The sequence below is a fragment of the Protomyctophum parallelum genome (assembly GCF_964188405.1).
Source record: "Protomyctophum parallelum genome assembly, chromosome: 18".
In the NCBI taxonomy this organism is placed as follows: Eukaryota; Metazoa; Chordata; class Actinopteri; order Myctophiformes; family Myctophidae; genus Protomyctophum; species Protomyctophum parallelum.
In genome coordinates this window covers 20,388,605-20,412,397 of record NC_139716.1, presented here as the reverse complement: position 1 = coordinate 20,412,397, position 23,793 = coordinate 20,388,605, and the positions used below count along the sequence as shown (strand labels likewise).

The following is a 23,793-nucleotide window of genomic DNA, read 5'->3' as shown; positions in this document are numbered from 1 at the left end:
CGTCCGTCTGTGTACAGCTAATCTCCGGTACCGTTAACCCGGTCGATGCCAAATTTTGCACACACACTCCCTAGATGCCAACAGATTTTCCAGAACGGCCTGTTATAGCGCCACCAGGAGGCCGACACATTTTTGGAAAATACTCCTCCAGATTCTGTCCAAAAATCCCGCAAATCGTTACACACTAATACACAGTATCTCTATAGTCATGTATTCAAGACGGATCTGTCCGATAATTCATATTCCATCCTAATTGGCTAACATTGGCTTTCAAAGTTGGCAGGATTGGCCCGTTTTGAACAAAAAGCCTCAAATCATAAACGCAGCGTGCAATTTACTCTAATCTTTCACAGACTTCCCTACTAGGCTGAGGAATATATCCCACCCTTTTCATTGGCCTGTTATAGCGCCACCAACAGGTGGATTTTTGCAAAACACTTTTTTTGGAACAAATTCATGCCTCAAATCATCTAACTGCCATCCAAGGCGTAAGAAGAAATGGCACCCTTTTCCCATTGGCCTATTATAGCGCCACCAGGAGGCCACAACCTGACCTGCCCTGGTGGAGACCTGTGCCCCGAGGAGCACTTTATCTAGTTCGAGTTCATTTCAACAATAGGCCTATTTAACTTTGCAAAGGACATGAGACATACTATTAGAGTAAATTCAACTATGATTCAATAGAGCACCGCACCGAAGTCTGACATCAATATCGGCAGTCCACAGGTTCATGTACTTTTTATTTGCATTCCCCATAGGGAGATTTTAGATCGCCTCATATAAGAACTGTGTTTGAAAAATAAACAAATCATCCCGGCCGTTTCACATCATTATGGATATGAAGAATCAATTAACTGTCTGAGAGAAAACGTTAATGTTATGTTACTGCTGCTGAATTAGTTATATTTTTTGCTAGAAACAAACAAACAAACAACGACAGCATCAAATATGAGTGACTGACTGCCCTAAACGATACAGAGACACCTCCCTGACAATATCGCCGAAACAGTTTGTTTATGTTTGGACCACAATTCTTATATGAGAAGATTTTAAGATGACCCCATGTTATTCTCTATAGAAACACTTCCAAGAACCAGGGGATGAGCGAGTGTCAATGACGTCAGGACTTCGGCACTGTATATAGATCACCTGTTGCCAGCGACCAGACTACGGATAAACAGTTGAAGATGGATGGATTCATTGGACCATAGGATTGGACCTGTACGTTGCTCTGCCTCCACAGAGAAAACATAATCCGACACTAGCCAATCACAGATAGGCCATAGGACGTAGTGTGGAGGACCAGAGTAATCTAGTAAGAGAGTGGTGACACGCTTTGATCTCGCCGCAAAGCGGGTGCCTATGGACGGCTCCGTTTTATGAGCTAATTTAAAACTTCCTGTCAGAGCTAGCAAATTTAAGACATCCGGGTTGCCTTCAGAATAAAATAAGGATATTTAATTCGTTAATTAAATAATTATTACATTACATTATTAGTATTATTATTACATTACAGTTATTGTAAAGACACACATTATGTTTCTGTGTAAAAATAAGTAATTAAATAACATAAAAAAGTTATCTAAATGGATAAATGCTATTCACTGGAGTGCATGGACTTTATGAAGTGGACACTGGACAAAAGACGGCTCCGTGAGGCAACTATCTGGACATACCCACGCGTTCAGGGAGATGTCCTCTACCACAGCCCACTCTCCGCTAAGCGGGAGAGGTGTAAGATTCACAGCAGCAGACCTTCTACTGGGGTCAACGGTCAAACTACTGTAATATTCTGGAAGGAAAACAAGGAAGCATTCATTAAAAACACTCACACCTCTGAATAGGACCTCATAACAATCAGTAGCTTTCCCTTTCCAAGCCTCACTGTGTCAATCCTTTCCAGTGAGAATTGAACATGTATTTGTTAAACTTGTAGAATGCTCAAACATTCAATACAATAAACTAGTGTGAATGCAAAGTTGCATTATATGAGACTCTGAATTACTCTGACTCTGAATGTTTCATTTTGGACAAAAGGGGGCAGTGTTCACCATCTGTTTGCTTACAGGCATGCAGGATTTTTACAGGCATAATGATTATGCATTTAGTTTGAGGACACTATCAACCCAAACCAATAAATTGATTAATCTCTTGCTAATACAAAATAGGCTACTAGAGGTCCACTGCTCTTGAAAAGGACTGTCATGAAAAGTATAGGAGCACTCCGAGCACATCTTATTTTATTGGGTAGAATATGTCTGATCAGTGTGTTCAGTACATTCTCTCTTACTCGTATGTTCAAGCTCACATTCAAACGATCAAAAACACTGTATATTGTCGCTGTTGTGCAGAAAACCCTCATCTCCATATGTCAACGTTATAGGATTCACATTGGCCTATATTATAATAACAGTGGTTTATAGAAGCTTCTCAGAAATAGCAGATATAACGGTACAAAGCTCACTCACAGTGACACCATCGCCGCGCTGCAAGCTTAGGCCTACATCTCCTATTGTTGAACATTTTAGAAAGGTCTAGAAAGTGTTACTTAAAAAGGAGCCAAAAACAAAAAAAATCTCTCTTCTGGGGGTCCCTGGCACAAACATCTTAGATGGGGGTAAGCGGCCGAAAACCAGTGATTTTGGCAGCAAATTTAGATTTTAGTTTTGTCATAGTCTTTGGAGTAAAACTTAATTTAGTATTAGTCATATTTTAGTTATCTGAAATGTTTTAGTGTTAGTCTAGTTTTAGTCGACTAAATAAGAGTTTAGGCAACTAAATCTACAGTTGATTTAGTCGACTAAAATGTATTTTGGCACAGATCTACAAGCTCAAAACGTGTGGCAGCGCAACGCATTGTGAGCTAAAACATGCAAGTTAGTTTTAGTCATCATAGCTTAGTTTTCATCAATGAAAAAAGGTAGTCGATGAACATTTTCAGTAATGGTATTAGTTGACGAAATCAACAGTGCCGAATACATAGGCCTATCTTTTTGGGGGTCCCTGGCACAAACACATTTCAGATGGGGGTAAGCGGCCGAAAACATATCTTTTTGGGGGTTCTTGGCACAAAAACGTTTGAGAACTACTGATTTAGAAGGCATTTGTATTATCGGGCTCAGGTTTGAGTCATTAACCCATTAAGTGTCATCATGGCATGTCGTCAATGATGTCATTCATTATGAATGTATGTTTTCACACTCGTGTCGTGCCAAACGCCTCACAACTATGTGTGGAAGCCTCTGATGGAAAGGAATTACATTTATGGAGAAAATGGACTGAAGATTACTGGCAAAAATAAAAGAATAAAACATCATCTAAACATGGAGACAACTTTCACAGAGAGACAGAAACATTCTTCAAAATAAGACTAAAAGACTCTGCTAGAGGTTGTAGCCACAGTGCTCACATTTATTTTGAAAAACAAATCAGTGTAAATTAAATAAAGTTAATGAAAAACATATTGATTACCCGATGGTCGCAAAGTCCTCTATATGAATTAAACCATTCTTTCAATGTCCGCCAAAATAATGTAGTTGAACTGGGGACCCCCCAAAATAATTAAATTTGAACTGGGGACCGCCCAAAATAATCACATTGAACTTGGGACCCCTCAACATAATTATATTTAAATTGAACACCCAAAAACAATCAAACTGAAATGGGGGCCCCCAATATAATCATATTTGAACTGCGGACCCCCCCAACAAAAACAGGTGTGTGTACTGTTGAATGAGAACACAATGTTGCACCCCCGGGGGGTCCTGACCCACAGTTTGAGAACCAGTGCATTACACTACTATTAAAGTATAACCAATCTACAGACTGACAGAGGGCTCTGTAGTAACATCGACAAGATAACAGGGAATATACTGTACAATGATTGATCTGCAAAGACATGCATTGAGCGGAACACAATCAATTGATCCATTGATCATGATGGTGACACATCATTCTAGCACACGCTTCATCTAGAAGAGAGAGTCTAGAATCAAATGAAGAAAACTCAGTTTCCAACTGAATATCGTCATCAGTGTTCTTAACCATGTCTACCATGTCTTACACAGCTCTACTGTATCTCCATGGCTACTCCAAATCCTTATCCCTAGATAGAGAGGTTGTGTGAACGTGGTTTGAACTGTGTGGAGGAGGGTCATTGTGTCAGAAACACTGTAGATGGACAGAGCTCCTGCCTTGTGATCCAGGTACACCCCCACTCTGGAGGAGACAGGCCCTGACACTTTAGTCTCAACACTGTTGTGTCTGAACGTGTAGTCTTTATTAGTAGGCCTACAATGTAAACACCAGGATTTATCATTGGATCCAAAGGGGGTTCCTCTGTCGGTGTCTTTATAACAGACTGCTATACCAGCCCCATTACCACTCCTCTCTACTTCCCAGTAACGACGTTCAGACAGACTCTCTGTACACAACACCTGATAGCAGTACTGAGTAAATCTCTCTACATGATCAGGGTAAGGTTGTAGTTGTTGTGTTAAAGTCACCTTCCTCTTCTCCTCTGACAGGGAGAGCCGTTTGTGTATTGTGTTGATGTCCAGAGACAGAGGAGAGGAATCTGTGAGAACACGAGAGAGAGAAAATCCAAACCTCATGAACCTCATTGTGTTTAGACTAGTTAGTCTCTCAGATCAAAGTCATTAGAGCTTTAAATGACAACACATCAGAGTGAAACGTCAACGTTCAGAAACAACATCAACATGGACTCACATTGTAAGAAGTCCTTCCTGGTCTGAGGCTCCGCTGGATGGAAAACATCAACTGCACACACTGGAGACACAAGAAAACAGTTGGACGTCATCATGACGTCACACTGAAGAATGGATCCAACTCAAGTGTTTGGTCAAAAAGTTAAAGCTGTTACAGCTCCATAGTATCAGGTCAGTCATTTTATGCTTGGTTTCATGCTGAAAATAGCAGATCTACAAAGTCGCAGCGCGTCTCAGCGTGACGCGTTGTGAGCTTGTAGGTCTGCTATTTTCAGCATGCAACCAAGTGTAAAATCAGCTATTATGACACCATAGGCCTGCCAAAATATAGAAATCAAAATGTGCTGTGAAAATCAACACTAATTGGTTGGCAATTAAAAAATAGCAGATATACAAGCTCATAGCGCGTCACTCTGTGCCGCACAAACATACTGTACTGTCCCCCATACTACAGTATAGGCTTTAGTAGCCTATCCTTCCTAGACATACTTCCACCTGTTTATAATCCATTCAACACTTAGAAATGTACTGTACAGTAGAGGCTGCTTAGAAAATCTATAAACACATTGAAATGTCACCTCTCCTTTGAGTAATATATTCTTACTTAATTCTTACATTTTACTTCCCAATCTGACAGACAGCCAACCTGTGTACCATCAGTCTGTTCTAGTTCAAACATCTCCAGTTGCCTTCTGGCTTCATCCATCCATGTTTACTATGAACAACTAGAAACACATGTAAATGTCACCTCTCTCTATCTGTGGCCAAGTTGTCTTCAGGATGTCGTCTAGTTGGTCTCTCAGACCAGACACGACATCAGTCACATCTGTGAAGGACCTCAGAGGACAGATGAGCACACTGGGTGAGACTGGAGATCCAGTGGAACTGGAGAGAGACTGGAAACTCTGGAGAGAGACAAGCAGAGAGACAAGTAAACCACTTTAGACAGGGATGGAAGATCAATAGATTAGTGCATTGATCACACTTGGTGGAGTTGAGCTGATGTCCTCGTTCAATCAGTAAAAATAACATGTGCGCACGCGCACACACACACAAAAAGACAAAAACAGAAGAAAAAACTAAACAAAAAGAAAATCAAGTCACCTGAATTTACAGAAAAGTTGAAAAAAGCGAAACAATAGGAACCAAGTATTTTAGACACCCTAAACGGCGAGGTCACGTGCACGCATCCGCCTCGTTGACGGCAGTCTGCTGGGTGAGTGCTGGTGCTTTGGCATGGGGGGGTCAGATCAACATGGAATTAATTATTTACAGGCCATATAAGGAGCATGTATTGAGTGTACAGAGTTTGATGAGGTCAGAACAGGTCAGCTCCATACAGTATATGGAGATCTAAGGGTGGTAGCGGGGACATTCTCTTGAGTGTACAGGGTTTGATGAGGGCCCAGGTAGGGCCGGGCCTTCATTTTCGGGCCTGTAATGTCTAGTTGTCTCCACCAGGCCGAAGGCATGGGGGGAGAGTATGTTTTGCACTCCGTCCGTCCGTCCGTCCGTCCGTCCGTCCGTCCGTCCGTCCGTGAGCAGCTAATCTCGGCCACCGTTAACCCGGTCCATGCCAAATTTTGCACACACACTCCCTGGATGCCAACGATGAACCTCTGCCCCAAACTTTCCAGAACGGCCTGTTATAGCGCCACCAGGAGGCCGCTTTGTGCAAAACAAGTTTTTGCACAGTACACCTACAGATTTTGTCCAAACATCACGCCAATTGGTACACAGTCTCTCTAGAGCCATTCAACGAAACCGGTCTTTCAGATTTCTCACACTCCATCCTGATTGGTTAAGATTGGCTTCCAAAGTTCACAGGAGTGCTCAGTTTCAAACAAAATGCTGCAAATCATGAACACATCGCGTGATTTCCGTGACATTGTGCACCCACATTCCCACTAGGCCGAGGACGAAATGCAACATGAACAATTTCAACTCAGCCTCAAGGTGGCGCTATAACTGGCCAAAAAGTGTTTTTACCTCTAACTGCACGGATCTGTGGATAACCTGGTGGAGACCTGTGCCCAGAAGGGCACTTTTTCTAGTTAGCTTTGCTTTGCTTTGCGTCCGTGAGCTCTAAATCCGAGTCACTGCCACCGTGTATGAAATCTAAAATAAATCTTCCTAGGAGATCGTCTTGTGCATGTCCATTTAAAGCGTTAAGCAAGCGTTCCAATTCAAAGTTACTAGCCATCACAAACAAACAACAAGAATGATGTTGTGTTTACCGACAGCCTGAACGCGTTGCTACTTATGGGCGGTGATCAGCTACGTGAAACTGGAGAACAATACATAGGTATGGCCAATCGAAACAGCTCTATGTAAATACGTGCAGGAATGTTCACACCCCCAAAATACGGAAAATAATCTGTAATTATAGAGACATTTAATTACAACGACTTAATGACACTAAAACGACTTTCTGATGTAATAAAAACATTCTTTAACATTCCAACTGTGTTAAAAACGAAAACCACCAAAAGAAAATTGTCTATTGTGAAGTTTCATTAGAGCCGACTTGTGGTTGAAAATACTGGGAGGGGTCACATATGAGACTGAATGAGTCTTGTGATTGAATTGATTGAACTTGTCTTTAATTCTCATAATTGCAATTCAACAATGTATTTGTGTTTTTGGTATTGAAGACTGGAATACAAATTATATTTATCTAGATATATATATCGAATAATTTTATACTTTTTTTTATACTTTTTTTTATACTTTCAAAATATTAAAAATTTGTGAAAATAGCCAATCTACAAGCTCGCCATCTGATCTTGTAGGTCTGGTGTGTCTGTGAAATGTTTGAATGATATGATGGAGTGGAATGAAATCCTGTACTATGAAGCCCATTTGTCCTAAAGGAGTGGAAACCAAAGCGTGGAACCTGAATGAAAGTGATGTTGTCCTCAGTGTTGGACAGCTCCTCCAGATCAGCATGTCTCCTCTCCAGCTGCTCCAGGGTCTGTTCCAGCTGTCTCAGGAGAGCCTCAGTCTGAGCCACTGCATTCTGCTGCTGATCTCTGATCAGTTCTTTAAGCTCACCACGTCTTCTCTCAATGGAGACCATCATCTCACTGAAGATCCTGTCACCGGCCTCCACTGCTGCTTCTGCAGACCTCTGCTTAGCGTGCACACGCACACGCACACGCACACGCACACACGCACACACGCACACACACACACACACACACACACACACACACACACACACACACACACACACACACACACACACACACACACACACACACACACACACACACACACACACACACACACACACACACACACACACACACACGCGCGCACCACACAGATCTTATATGTGGGTTTCTGGCACAAAATACTTTCAAACAAGAACAAGAACAACAACTATTATCAGAATATCAGCTCACGTTCAGGTCCTCCAAGACCTGTCTCAGGTCTTTCAGCTCCTTCTTTTTCTCCTGGATCTTCTGCTGGACTTCCTCCTGACTTGTCACCAGCTGTTTCTGCAAGAAACAGGAAGAGACACAGCAACAATTTCATAAAACCATACGAAAACATTTTAGTTTTTTAAACATTATATTTTCCTCTCCAAAGTACTCCTACACAACCATCTGAAAGGTGAAATATATCCGGGTCTTGCAGGGTTACAACTGGGACAGCATCTCTGACGTTTTAGATTTTATGACAGAAATCTCTTCAGAAAGTGGTTCTCAAGCAGATCTACAAGCTCACAGCTCACTTTGTGCCCCGCTGTGAACTTGTTAATCACCTAATTGTTTTTAACATTTCTAAAACATATTTTAACACAAATCTTCTCTTTTGGAGCTGGCCCAAAACATGTTCAGATGGTCCGTGGTGACACTTATCTGAATGTGGGGGTCAAAATAGACATTTGAGTAATTCTGAGTTAGTATTTGTAGAATCGGCTCAATGCGTAATTACTTTTATTGTACAACACCCTGCTTTGTGCTTTTAATGTCTCTGACAATTGACTCATCACTTGAATGTGTCTTCAAGTGATGGCGGTGCTACCTGTTTCTCTGCCTTCTCTGCAGCAGCTGACACCGTGTCATGGCCCTTGTGTTCATCCATGGTGCACAGATAGCAGATAGACTGTTGGTCTGTGCGACAGAACACCTCCATCAGCTTGTCATGACTGGAGCACATCTTCTCCTGCAGTTTGTCGGTGGCTGGGACCAGCTTGTGCTTCTTCAACGCAGGAGCATTGTAGTGAGGCTGGAGGTGAGTCTCACAGTAAGAGGCCAGACACGTCAGACAAGACATGAGAGCTTTGCGACGTCTGGCTCCGGCACAGAGATCACAGGCCACGTCTGCTGGACCGGCGTACAGCGGAGCAGCGGAGGCAGCAGGAGACTGCTGAGCTCCTGTACTGCTCAGCTTCATCACCACCTGGAAGTAAAGAGAAGAGGAGGGGAGGTCACTCACTGAGGACAAATACAACACAGTCATTGACCTGGAAGTAAAGAGAAGAGGAGGGGAGGTCACTCACTGAGGACAAATACAACACAGCCATTGACCTGGAAGTAAAGAGAAGAGGAGGGGAGGTCACTCACTGAGGACAAATACAACACAGTCATTAACCTGGAAGTAAAGAGAAGAGGAGGGGAGGTCACTCACTGAGGACAAATACAACACAGTCATTGACCTGGAAGTAAAGAGAAGAGGAGGGGAGGTCACTCACTGAGGACAAATACAACACAGTCATTGACCTGGAAGTAAAGAGAAGAGGAGGGGAGGTCACTCACTGAGGACAAATACAACACAGTCATTGACCTGGAAGTAAAGAGAAGAGGAGGGGAGGTCACTCACTGAGGACAAATACAACACAGTCATCGGTGATGGGACAGTTACTTAAAAGAATTAACTAGTTACAGTTACTAGTTACATCAATTCAAAAGTAATTTAGTTACTTCACTGATTACTTTTTCGTTACAAAAATAAAATAAAAAGATCACACCCATTCCAGGCTATTCATTCATGAAATATGATTTCATGAAAAGTTATCAATCCCTCAGTTATTTGACATCCTTTAACCCAGGCCACGTCTGCTGGACCGGCGTACAGCAGAGACTGCTGAGCTCCTGTACTGCTCAGTAACATGATCTTAACACTGGTTCTGAACTTTGCATTGTTTAAAGTTAGAGTTGCCTTGTTAAAGATGTAGCCTACAGTGTAAGCATTTAGCAGACACTCTTAGCCACTAGAACCATTATGTTTGCATAATATGAATGACATGCCACGAATAGGGACGCTACGGTTGAATGATTAACCAGTGACTCACAGAGTCAAAGATCAGTGTAAATTACCCTAGCAGCATAAAGTACTGCAGACAGCAAAGAAACTAAGATACCATCAAAAAATATTGCACATCGTGTTGTGAGCTTGTAGATTGGCTGATGAAGCTATAGGTTTACAGTGGCTAAACAGACTGTGATGTTCAATTATTTTTTGTGGACCTCCTGGAACCGCCTAATGGACCCCTGGGGGTCCCCAGACCCCACTTTGAGAACCACTGGTCTAACACTGTATCTATTCCTATATTTATGGACAAACAATGAAGCCTATATCATTATCAACATAAACATACAATGAGAACAAGTAACATAACATACATCATGTGCATAGTAGAACTGCTGTAGCAGAAAATGTAGTTTAATGTTAGCCCCTCTCGGAACCCTCCGTAAAGTTTTCTGAAATTCACTTTATTCCACGTGCTATCATGGTATACAGATGGACATACCCTCCGTGCAGGCCGTGCTGCGGCCTTTTGGTGGTGGTGAGATGTTTCAAAAGAAGCATATATCGGCTATAGGAGACAACAGAAACGTGAGAGAATTTTCATTTGGCTTTTCTCTTCCTCACTTCCTTATTGACTTCCCATTGTACCGCCTCCCGCACCGAGAGTGGCTAGCTGAGACAGAGCAGATCAGAGGCAGGAACGTATGGACGTGCAGCTAGCCAGTCTCGGTGCTGGAGGCGGTACAATGGGAAGTCAATAAGGAAGTCAAGGAAGGAATGAAGAGAGAATTTCAGAGCAGCCAAAACGGTCAAACAAAGTACTTAACGGCTTCTGCGCCAAATGAAAATTCTCTCACGTTTCCGTTGTCTCCTATAGCCAATATGTGCTTCTTTTGAAACATCTCACCGCCACCAAAAGGCCGCAGCACAACCTGCATGGAGGGTATATGTACATCTGTATACCATAGCGCGTGGAATAAATGCATTAAGGACCCTACGTGAAGTGAATTTCAGAAATCTTTACGGAGGGTCCCGAGAGGTAGAGTTCTCATTTTCTGCCCGAACCAGGCCGAGCCTCGGGCTCTGTGATTTTCCGTGATTTTTTCTTTTTCTCCTTTTTTCAAGAATGTTATAATAAAAATAGCAATTCTGTTATTTGTGTAATGTGTACACATTGTGTAGGCTATATAGCCTACAAGTATGTATTTATTATGAAGAGGGCTGCGCTATGGTGATTCACTTGTGACAGGAGGAAGACGGAGGAGTGGAGGCGGGGGGCTTGGAATGGATTACTGACTGCGCAGGCAGAGAGAAGTGAATGGTGGGATGGTTGTTTAATGTTTATACCGCTGGCTGGCCTCTGGTTTGCAGCGCACCAAATGAGCTTCAGTTCATAATGCTAAATGTTTTATAAATCAATCGGATTATCACACGATAGACTGCAACATGACAAAAACAGTTGCACTGAGCCATCTCGTTAAACCCGCATGGCTGCGATGAATAACCTAATCATTAGACCTAATCAACGACTCATAATAGTCACCAACCGATCCATATAATTCTGTAGCCCTCCAAGCAGAACCCAATGGTACTGAAGTTTCTGACATTTTGACGACACAGACCATGGGGTCCTGTTCCAGCAGTACCATGCCACCTGATACGCACCCATTTTAAAACATAAACAACATGTTTCGCTGCTCCCCGCGCTCTATGACGATATAATTCAGTGTGAGGCTTTCTGAATATGTAAAGTATAAGTACACATACATGCCGCTGCGAATATCTCCTGTGGCGCGGAAGCCGTTAAGTATTTTTAATATATGTTTGCCCGATTTGGAAGCTTGGATTCTTCTTTTCCTTCCTTGTTTATTGACACCTCATTGTACCGCCTATCTGGCTAGCTAGTGGCGCTATAGCTATGACACAGCAGATCAGAGGCAGGGACGTAGCCGCACAAGCCAACCGCACACCGGGAGGCGGTACAATAAACGGTAAACAAACAAGAAGAAATAAAGCGACCAAATCGGTCAAACAAAGATTAAAAATACTTAACGGCTTCCGCGCCACAGGAGATATTCGCAGCTGGATGTATAGCTACTTAAAGTTACCGAATTCAGAATAACTCAAGGGAAATAATGGCGTCACATGCCGCGGGTCCTATTTTAGAGAGAATCTCCACTTCCGCGTATAGGAATTTCCATACGAAAATACAGTAGTGAGCAGGGACCCAACGTAAAACTCAACAAAATATCAGAAAAGTTTTACGTAGGGTCCCGAGAGGGGCTAATAATTCTGTAGTGTATGATGACCACGCAATGTTACAGTCCACTGCAGGCTACAGGCTATTTGATTTACAAAATGATTAGTATTATAACCGCTGTCCCTCAGTGCGGCAGCGGCTCTCCTGCCATATACGACATATGTGCCCGATTTAAAATAACAGATCTCTAAGCTGTCGAGTCACGCCATGAGCGTGTGCATGGATGGTTTGTAAACTTTGTAGGCTATGTTTGTTCTTTTGGACACCGAACGGGGACGATACTTGGAGTCTTGGACATAGCTTCACTTCAGAGGAAACTTAAGGGGAGCTACTATCACCACCACTGGAAATGGAATCCATTAGAATGATATGGAAATGGTACATTAACAGTCTAACATGAGCTACATAAATCATTTATTTCGGCGATAAGTCCATTGAACTCCATTCTCACTCTCACACACACTGAACCACTGACGGCACGTGCTGCTGCCCGACAAAGAACCAAAAAGAACGCCACTTTAATGCATGGCCAGCGCAGCTGCTGCGCGGCCATGCATTCTCGGGCTTCGGGCCCAACATTATGGTCATTTTTAGGATCGAACCGAGCTTTGGGCTGACCCAGTTAAGGCCGGGACGGGCCCGGGCTTCAAATTTCAGGCCCGATGAGAACTCTACCGAGTCTAGTTTAATGTGTGGTTGTAACTTGTAGGTAAGGTCATCTCACCTCAGCCAGCATGGTGTTTTTCCTCAGGACAGGTCTAGGACTGAAGCTCTCTCTGCACTGGGGACAGCTGTAGACTCCAGTCTCCTCATACTGGTCCCAGTAACCCTCGATACAGCTGCTACAGTAACTGTGTCCACAGTGTAGAGTCACTGGTTCCTTTAGAAGGTCCAGACAGATAGGACAGCAGAACTGGTCCCGGTCCAGCTCACATCCCTGTTGTTGTTCTGCCATTTTGACAGACAGCCAAACTCACACTGAGAGGAGAAAACACACCACTCTGGTTTACTCTGAAGAGACACTGAGAGAGTTTCGTTTCTGAAGAAATCTCTGAGAGACAAAGAGGGAGGGATTTCCTGGATGTTTGTAGAGGCAGTTTGACTGGTTTTAAAGATACAGTGCATGTGTTGCACAAACAGTATCAGCTTGTGGTTGAACATCGTACATCTGTACTACACACTACACAATCATTTCCCCGCAATATGGGAACGCCTGGTGACACAAGGTTACAAGATAATAGGGTGTGTAACTGTCCCAGCAATGGGATTTTGTAATTTTCTATTTCTATTTTCTATTTCTATTTTATTACTTACCTTTCGGCAAATACAATATGGGAACATTATAGGTATGTTTATTCGGGTACATTGTATTTGCATGCCGTGTGTGGTGCCTGGTCTCTAATGCTGTTCATATTATGACCTGGTGAGGGCATGCAGGAAGAGCCCTGTGAGTAGGTCCATTGTACCAAGTCATCAGAGACAGAGACACATAGGCTACTTCCCACAGATTACAACCACACACAGAGATTTTGAAAACATGACCAATGACAAAAAAACTCCCATATCTGCTGGGCGAAGTACAACAATGTGCAAACACAGCAGCAAGATTTGTGAGTTGCTCAAATGGAACACAACCACCCTAAAGACTAATTGTCTCCACCAGGCCGAAGGCCTTCGGCCTGGTGGAGAGTATGTTTTGCACTCCGTCCGTCCGTCCGTGTGTCCGTGTGTCCGTGTGTCCGTCCGTCCGTCCGTCCGTCCGTCCGTCCGTCCGTCCGTCCGTGAGGAGCTAATATCGGCCACCGTTAACCCGGTCGATGCCAAATTTTGCACACACACTCCCTGGATGCCAACCATGAACCTCTGCCCCAAACATTCCACAACGGCCTGTTATAGCGCCACCAGGAGGCCGCTTTGTGCAAAACAAGTTTTTGCACAGTACACCTACAGATTTTGTCCAAACATCACGCAAATTGGTACACAGTCTCTCTGTGGATAACCTGGTGGAGACCTGTGCCCAGAAGGGCACTTTTTCTAGTTATTGTGTATATTCCTGCACTATACCTGCACCGAGTGACCTTGGTACATAGAATTTGATCTATTGAAGATTCTGACCTTCAAATGTACATCATTTTCGTTTAGATTGTATTGCTGTATTGTTCTGCTTTGGCAATGTAAACGTATGTTTTCTCATGCCAATAAAGCCCTTTGAAATTTGAATTGAGTAGTGAGTCAGTATTAATGGCACCTGTGTGAGCTGGCTCAGTCAGAAGGGGTGCGAGGAGCTCTTCTCACGCCAAAAAGAGCGTCCTCAAATAGAAATTATAAGAGAATATAAAGTAGCTCTCCTAAAAGAATCGGCAGAAGGCGCACACGGTATGTTACATGTTGTTGGTTTCTTTGTTTGTAAACAGTGTTGTAGTTCCGTCGATTGTTTGATTGTTTGTGTTTGTTTGCATATAATCCGGAAGTCATGATTGACCGACAACAGTTACAACAAGGACATTCGTAGTTCATATTTCATTGTGTTTCAGAGAATATTTGTATGTTTTTGTGTTGCAGTTTTTCACGGTGTCCAATGGGAAAATAAAACTACCTTAAAGACATCAGTTGGAGCGTTGTCATATTTCTGCTGGCTAGGAGCCGCTATAGGGTGTATTGTTTTTGATTTACGGAGCTATTTGTCTCTGCCTGGGTCCGCCCCTGGCTGCCTGCCAGTTTCTCACTGCCACTGTTGCGCAACCACACACACATGCACATATTAACTGTATATATGTATATTTTGTGTGTGACAGTGCAGTACAGTAGGCTACAGTACAGTGGAGGGACCCCCTGGGGACCCCCACACGGTAACTGTCATTTCTCGACCATTTGTAGCTACATTAACATTGTTAAAGAAAAGACAGTTTTAAGACTACTATCTTCTGGCCACACATGATTACTACAGTTATTAATACTATGCAACCTGACATCTAGAACTGTTTCTATGCATTGCAACACTGTTTTCTATCATACTGGCCTGGAAAAAAAATAAAAGGACACACAATTTGTCGGACCTGTAAAGAACACTAGTTTTTGCCGGCTGCCGGGCGCGGCTGCACTAATAACTGGGGCAGGCCCGTCTAGAGTTTAAATGGACAGGTATCAGTCAAAAGGGAGACGTCGAAGAGGAAGGATCAACATGTCAGAAGAGGTCAGCTCCATATATGGAGATCTAAGGGTTTGAGGTCAGATGTAGACTTGCTGGCCAATATTGATGACATCAGGGATCTCCATATATGGGGGCCAGGGTGACGGTAGACTGCTGGGCGAGCGGTGGCACTTTTGCGTGGGGGGGTCAGATCACATATGGAATGAATTCTGTACTGGCTATATATGGACTCTACAGGGTTTGATGAGGTCAGATATGGAATGTCAGAACAGGAAGGACGGGTGCGGAAGGATCAACATATGGAATGTCTGAACAGGTCAGCTCCATATATGGAGATCTAGGGGTTAATTTGAGGTCAGATGTAGAGTTGCTGGCCGGCTCCATATATGCAGATCTAGGTGATGATCCAGTCTTCTCCATGTATGGTTATCTAGGGTTAGATGGGGTCAGTGTTGTGATCTTATATGGAGATGGCCATATATGGTGGTGTGATGAGTCACGAGGCGTGACCATATATGGAGGTGTGATGTCAAGAGGCATGACCATATATGGAGGTGTGATGTCATGAGGCGTGACCATATATGGAGGTGTGATGTCACGAGGCGTGACAGTATATGGAGCCCGACCAACTGATGGGAGATGCAGGATATGTAGAACTAAATAAGATCTGTAACTTAAGTTTCCTGCCTTTCACCTGTCTGGTCAAATCATGTGTCCAAGAGTACAACGTATCTTGGGCACATCATAACAGATACCTTAAGAGGATGATGAGGACGTGTTTAGACAGAGGAGAATGCTATATGTACAAGCCAACATGTAAAATTCACCATTGTACTATGGATGTTATGGTAAACCTGTTTAGAGCTTATTGCACCCCTCTCTATACAGCTCCACTGTGGGTGAAGTATAAGAAGGAGAGCTTACGCAAGCTGCAAGTAGCCTACGTATAATGAATTCTGTTAAAGACACCCAGGAGCACTAGAGCCAGTGGGCTTTTCTGTTCGTTGGGTCTCACTAGCTACCTTCATGGCTCTGTTGAGTTGAGGAACCTGACTTTCAAATTCATGAGCAGGCTGGATCGCTCACTGAATGAACTCATTGGACAGATGACAGACCCAGGCCGTAGTTCTGTCAGGTACACTTCTACCATCAGAGGACACTGAATGGACTCATTGGACAGATGACAGACCCAGGCCGTAGTTCTGTAAGGTACACTTCTACCATCAGAGGACACTGAATGGACTCATTGGACAGATGACAGACCCAGGCCGTAGTTCTGTCAGGTACACTTCTACCATTAGAGGACACTGGCATGAGTGCCTCGCCTAGAGTAGTAACCTGTGGGGCTGGGTAAATGTACTGTATTTTGGAATGGATTCAGCATCATGAAAACCCCCTAGTTTGACACGTCACATGCTACATATACAATATTTTGCCTTCTATAGGTCGTTAATAATGGTATGGTCACATATTATGAAAATTGCTCAACATATGCAAGTTAGCACCCGGCAGTTTCTACATGCTGGGGACCCATACTAAACATTTCTAACATAAAACGTTGGTGTACTCAACCGTCCGGGTTCACATTTTGGCTACTATACTATTATGGAGAAGATGGATTGAAGATTACTGGCAAAAAGTATATGTTAAGTATATGTTAAGTAAAAAAAAAAAAGTCAAGTGGTTGAAAGCAACATGATATTTTTATATATTATTTTTTATATTTAATTATTATTTTATCATTCATGATATTATTGTCCGTAGAACAATGTAGCATAGACAAACAGGCCACACACACACACACACACACACACACACATGCACGCAAGCACGCACAGTATAAAACATAATCTAAACATGGAAACAACTTTCACAGAGACAGAAACATTCTTCAAAATAGAAGCACCAGCCACAGTGCTCACATTTATTTTGAAAAACAAATCAGTGTAAATGAAATATTGATTACTCAAATGTCGCAAAGTCCTCTATATGAATTAAACCATTCTTTCAACGTCCGCCAAAAAAAACTAATTGAACTGGGGACGCCCCAAAATAATCTAATTGAGCTGGGGACCCCCCAAAATAATCAACTGAACTGACCCACCAAAATAATCTAATTGAACTGGGGACCCCCCAAAGAATCAAAGTGAACTGGGGACCTGACAAGCACTTTGAATTGTAGGAGTTGAGGCATTACGTTTAGTTTGAATCAAAAACAGGTGTGTGTACTGTTGAATGAGAACACAATGTTGCACCCCTGGGGGGTCCTGACCCACAGTTTGAGAACCAGTGCATTACACTACTATTAAAGTATAACCAATCTACAGACTGACAGGGCTCTGTAGTAACATCGACAAGATAACAGGGAATATACTGTACAATGATTGATCTGCAAAGACATGCATTGAGCGGAACACTAATTGATCCATTGATCATGATGGTGACACATCATTCTAGCACACGCTTCATCTAGAAGGGAGAGTCTATAATCAAATGAAGAAAACTCAGTTTCCAACTGAATATCGTCATCAGTGTTCTTAACCATGTCTACCATGTCTAACACAGCTCTGCTGTATCTCCATAGAACCAAAGCATTTTCCCTGGATAGAGAGGTTGTGTGAACGTGGTTTGAACTGTGTGGAGGAGGGTCATTGTGTCAGAAACACTGTAGAAGGACAGAGTACCTGCCTTGTGATCCAGGTACACCCCCACTCTGGAGGAGACAGGCCCTGACACTTTAGTATCAACTCTGTTGTGTATGAACCAGTAGTCTTTATCAATACACTGTAAACACCAGGATTTATCATTGGATCCAAACCAGGTTTGTCTGTCGGTGTCTTTATAACAGACTGCTATACCAGCCCCATAACCACTCCTCTCTACTTCCCAGTAACGACGTTCAGACAGACCCTCTGTACACAACACCTGACAGGCAGTAAATCTCTCTACATGATCAGGGTAAGGTTGTTGTTGTCGTGTAAAAGTCACCTTCCTCTTCTCCTCTGACAGGGAGAGATGTTTGTGTATTGTGTTGATGTCCAGAGACAGAGGAGAGGAATCTGTGAGAACACGACAAGAAAAAATCCAAAACCTCATGAACCTCATTGTGTTTAGACTAGTTAGTCTCTCAGATCAAAGTCATTAGAGCTTTAAATGACAACACATCAGAGTGAAACGTCAACGTTCAGAAACAACATCAACATGGACTCACATTGTAAGAAGTCCTTCCTGGTCTGAGGCTCCGCTGGATGTAAAACATCAACTGCACACACTGGAGACACAAGAAATCAGTGGACGTCATCAATCTGCCAACCTCTGTACCATCAGTCTGTTCTAGTTCAAACATCTCCAGTTGCCTTCTGGCTTCATCCATCCATGTTTACTATGAACAACTAGAAACACATGCAAATGTCACCTCTCTCTATCTGTGGCCAAGTTGTCTTCAGGATGTCGTCTAGTTGGTCTCTCAGACCAGACACGACATCAGTCACATCTGTGAAGGACCTCAGAGGACAGATGAGCACACTGGGTGAGACTGGAGATCCAGTGGAACTGGAGAGAGACTGGAAACTCTGGAGAGAGACAAGCAGAGAGACAAGTAAACCACTTTAGACAGGGATGGAAGATCAATAGATTAGTGCATTGATCACACTTGGTGGAGTTGAGCTGATGTCCTTGTTCAATCAGTAAAAATAACACACACACACACACACACACACACACAAGTAAGACGCCTGACTGAGGGCGAGAAGCGACCTCAAGTTGAAGTTTAGGCCTATTGGTCATTAAAATAAACATACCTTCAGTTGTTATTTGTTTTTCTGACCAAAAGGGAGTGTAGGCAGAAGCCTCAGCTTATAATGCCTGCATTTCTAATATTCAAATAACTAACGAGGTATGAAAATACAAACAAACAAAACAAAAGAAAACATACACACAAAAAGACAAAAACAAGAAAAAACTAAACAAAAGAAAACAAAGAAAATCAAGTCATATCTGAATTTGGGGGTCCAAATAGTCTGCAGCAGCTGACACCGTGTCATGGCCCTTGTGTTCATCCATGGTGCACAGATTAACAGATATGTGATGCTCTATTAATATTTCTTTGTGGACCTCCTGGAACTGCCTCATGGACCCCTGGGGTAAGGTAAGGTAAGGTCATTTTATTTATAGAGCGCCTTTCAAAACAGTTGTTACAAGGTGCTGTACAACATTTTTAAAAAGAATAAAATAAGAAAAAATAAACCAACAATGAAATAAGAAACAGAGCAGCAAAGACAGTACCTAGAAATAGATAAAATAGAACAGTACATAGAAGTCAAAAAAAAAAAAAAATTGGGCCCAGCAAGGAATTACAATAGTCCAGGCGGGACGAAATAAAAGCGTGGATACGTTTTTCCAGGTCTTGTGGTGTAAAAAACTTCTTAATTTTGGCAATGTTTCTCAATTGGAAAAAACATGTTTGGACAACCTTTTTTATATGTGGTTCGAAACTCATTTGGTGAACAAAAAGTACACCTAGATTTTCTGACACCTTCGTAAAATTTGCTGTAATACCCCATAGACTATTTCACAGTGGGTGCTCTCGGGTCCTATAATTAGGATCTCAGTCTTGTCAGGGTTCAACTGTAAGAAGTTTTGGGACATCCAGTCCTTAATAGAATTAAGACATTCTTTTAAAATAGATAAGTTAGAATGCTGAGAGTATTTATAAGAAAAATACAATTGGGTGTCATCAGCATAACAATGATATGAAATGTGATTAAAACAACTAATTAAAACGCCGAGAGGTAGCATATGCAGGGAAATTAAAACAGGGCCAAGAATGGAACCTTGAGGCACACCACAGTTTAAGTGCGCAGAGGCTGACAAATGGTCATTGATGGAGACAGCGACAGTCCTATTTGACAGGTAAGAGGCAAACCACTGTAAAGCAGTCCCCCGTATACCTACCCATTCCTGAAGCCTATTAATGAGAATGGAACAGTCTATTGTGTTGAAAGCGGCACTTAGGTCAAGCAGCAACAGGACCGAACATTCCCCAGAGTCTGCAGGCATCAAAATGTCATTTGAGACCCGGAGGAGTGCTGTTTCGGTACTATGCTTTGCGCGGAAGCCTGATTGATATCAAATATTAAATTATTATCTACTGTTAAAAGTAACTGTTCACAAACAATTTTCTCTAAGATCTTAGCAATGAAAGGGAGTTTGGATATAGGTCTGTAATTCAAAGGAAGTGAAGGGTCAAGGTTGTTTGTTTTTTAAAGTGGCTGGATAACGGCATGTTTAAAATAATCGGGGACAGAACCGGAACTCAGGGAACTGTTAACAATGGACAGTACATGCAAGCCTAAAACGTTAAAAGCATCTTTAAAAATAGTAGTTGGGATACAATCCAGCGGACTGGAGGAAGGATGCATTTTAGAAACCACTTCAGTTAAGTGAACTAAAGTGACTTGACTAAACTCACTTAGAAGCGGTGGGATGGTGGGGCAAACTACTGTAGGAGTAGATGGAGGCAAAATTGAGTTAAAAGAGACTGGGACAGGCGTAGGAGCAGGGTTAACCAATCTGTCGACTGTAGAGGACAGAAGTCTAGGATTATTCCTGTTCTTATTTATGGGTTCAGAGGAGGACTGTTGGTCTGTGCGACAGAACACCTTCTTCAGCTTGTCATGACTGGAGCACATCTTCTCCTGCAGTTTGTCGGTGGCTGGGACCAGCTTGTGCTTCTTCAACGCAGGATCATTGTAGTGAGGCTTGAGGTGAGTCTCACAGTAAGAGGCCATACACGTCAGACAAGACATGAGAGCTTTGCGACGTCTGGCTCCGGTGCAGAAATCACAGGCCACGTCTGCTGGACCGGCGTACAGCGGAGCAGCGGAGGCAGCAGGAGACTGCTGAGCTCCTGTACTGCTCGGCTTCATCACCACCTGGAAGTAAAGAGAAGAGGAGGGGAGGTCACTCACTGAGGACAAATACAACACAGTCATTGACCTGGAAGTAAAGAGAAGAGGAGGGGAGGTCACTCACTGAGGACAAATACAACACAGTCATTGACCTGGAAGTAAAGAGAAGAGGAGGGGAGGTCACTCACTGAGGACAAATACAACACAGTCATTGACCTGGAAGTAAAGAGAAGAGGAGGGGAGGTCACTGTGAGCTTCATGGTGAACGCATTGTAACATTATCTTAAAACTGCTTCAGAACTTTGCATCTAACTATAAACATGCCACGTACGTCACTGTCTGTGTGCGTACGTGTATGTATGTTACCGTCCGTATTTAACACAAACGTCAAAATCCGGTAAAACACAATTTTTGTATAGAGCTGCTCGAGATGGGAGAGCAGCAGCAGCTCAGTCTCTCAGTCTCTCTCTCTCTCTCTCTCTCTCTCTCTCTCTCTGTAGTGACATTCCTCCCCACAGCCCCCCCTTTCCAAGTTCCCTCACACATCCAGCGTCACAGTTTCAACTCAAGACAAGACATGAAGCCAACTCTCATTGTCCATTATTATTTTGTCCACGCTTTGCAAAGTAAAATCCACAGGGTGTAGCATTAGTATTTAGTAGGCTGTGTTAACCAGCACTATAATGAAGAACTGTGCAGGGAACCCCTTTTGGTGTTTTAAGCATTATGTTATACTTTAGCTATTGAAAAATAGCAGATCTACAAGCTTGTAGATCTGCTATTTTTTTTTTATCGTGAAAATGTGCCTCAAATCTTTGAATATATATATTGTTACAGAGTGAACGTTTTTAACTCAAATCTTTGCTACTGGGGGGTCACTGGAACTACATATAATTTTTGGGGTCCTTGACATGAAATATTGAGCACCACTGATATAGAAACATAAGTATTTCAGAAAACTGTCATGCTTTAGAAGACATTTTTAAAATTTCGATGTCAGGCCTAAATGGGTTAACAACACCAGCCAGCTGCAAATGCTTCGATCTTGATTGTGTGTGTGTGTGTGTGTGTGTGTGTGTGTGTGTGTGTGTGTGTGTGTGTGTGTGTGTGTGTGTGTGTGTGTGTGTGTGTGTGTGTGTGTGTGTGTGTGTGTGTGTGTGTGTGTGTGTGTGTGTGTGCGTGCGTGCGTGCGTGCGTGCGTGCGTGCGTGCGTGCGTGCGTGCGTGCGTGGCTCTCAACCTAAATTGAAACTGAAAGGAATGCAGGCCTAATATATTGCACAAAAATAAATGTTTTAATAACTAAATAACTAAAGGATTTTGCCATAATATATATACGGCCAAAAAGGTTTGGGAACGTCTGATGTAGTGAAACAAAACATTTACAAGGACTGAAGAAACTCAAGCGGGATTAAAAGCCAAGGTATAAATGTGGGTCTTTAGGCGAGGTTTAAAAGTCTCGATGGAAGGGGCCAATTTGACGTGGGAGGGGACGGGAGTGCGTACAACAGAAAAGCCTCGGTCGCCTCTGGACTTTAAGCGGGTCCTCTTTGTGACCCTGAGATTAAGCTGGCCCTCAGACCACAGTGACCTTGGAGGAGTATAGACCTCAATAAGGTCAGACAGATATAGAGGAGCCAGACCATTCATAGAATTAAAAACAAACCATAGAATTTTTAAACAACTCTAGAGCGGACAGGGAGCCAGTGAAGGGAGGCCAATGGAGCATGGATAACCTGCTCAAAATCGCTAAAGGACAGCACAGACTTGATTTTAGCCAGCAGCCTTAGGTGATAAAAACTTGATCTGACTACCGCATTTACCTGTTCATCAAGTTTAAGGGCAAGTTTGACCCCAAGGTTAGAGACCACATGATTTTTGATTGATTGAAATATTTATTAACAGTTTGTAGAATTTACAGTACATTTTAAGCACAAACTCAATACAAAGACTGTCAACTGTGAGTGGACGACCCAATTAAGCATTACACTTGTTTACAACAGGGTCCACATTGTTCAATTCATCAAAACATTTAAAGACATACAACCATTTAGAGACATACAAATAGACATTTCTATGTAGCTAAAGAACAGAACAGGAATTCATCATATGGGAAGCAAAAAATGGAAAATATACAAGCACTGGGAAAATATACAGTGAGGGAAATGGGGTGGGGGGGTGGGGGGGATTCAGATTTTACAGAGGCCAGTTTCGAATTGCAGCCATCCGTAGGTGCCCTTTGAGAGCGGTTTTGAAGGAGTCAAGGGATTCACATGTCTTAATGACTGTTGGTAGGGCGTTCCACATTTCGGTGGCATAGGAGCGAAAAGAATTTAGTCCCTTGTTTGTGCCGAATCTGGGTTGTACATGGTTTGTTGCACTCCCTCTGGTGTTGTGGGTGTGGACTTCGTTTACATTAAGGAAGTATTTAGACAGGTACATGGGTATCTTGGTGGTGTATCGAATCTTGTGGACCAGACCCATTGCA

The 23,793-nt window shown here is 42.8% G+C and overlaps 2 protein-coding genes across 2 annotated transcripts; both read right to left on the bottom strand.

Annotated features, from left to right (window-relative positions):
* Positions 1-3,705: 3,705 nt before the first annotated feature.
* LOC310875434 (E3 ubiquitin/ISG15 ligase TRIM25-like) lies at positions 3,706-13,340 on the bottom strand. Its single transcript, XM_083788664.1, has 7 exons — positions 12,971-13,340; positions 8,760-9,137; positions 8,135-8,230; positions 7,624-7,857; positions 5,476-5,632; positions 4,729-4,788; positions 3,706-4,576 (listed from the first exon to the last, which is right to left on the bottom strand). The coding sequence occupies exons 1-7, from the start codon at positions 13,199-13,201 to the stop codon at positions 4,050-4,052; spliced, it is 1,683 nt and encodes a 560-aa protein (XP_083644790.1). The 5' UTR covers positions 13,202-13,340; the 3' UTR covers positions 3,706-4,049.
* Positions 13,341-17,520: 4,180 nt separating this feature from the next.
* LOC310876019 (tripartite motif-containing protein 16-like) lies at positions 17,521-21,326 on the bottom strand. The gene is made up of 5 exons (XM_083789466.1): positions 20,938-21,326; positions 19,431-19,534; positions 18,813-19,003; positions 18,609-18,668; positions 17,521-18,456 (listed from the first exon to the last, which is right to left on the bottom strand). The coding sequence occupies exons 1-5, from the start codon at positions 21,322-21,324 to the stop codon at positions 17,954-17,956; spliced, it is 1,245 nt and encodes a 414-aa protein (XP_083645592.1). The 5' UTR covers positions 21,325-21,326; the 3' UTR covers positions 17,521-17,953.
* Positions 21,327-23,793: the final 2,467 nt, after the last annotated feature.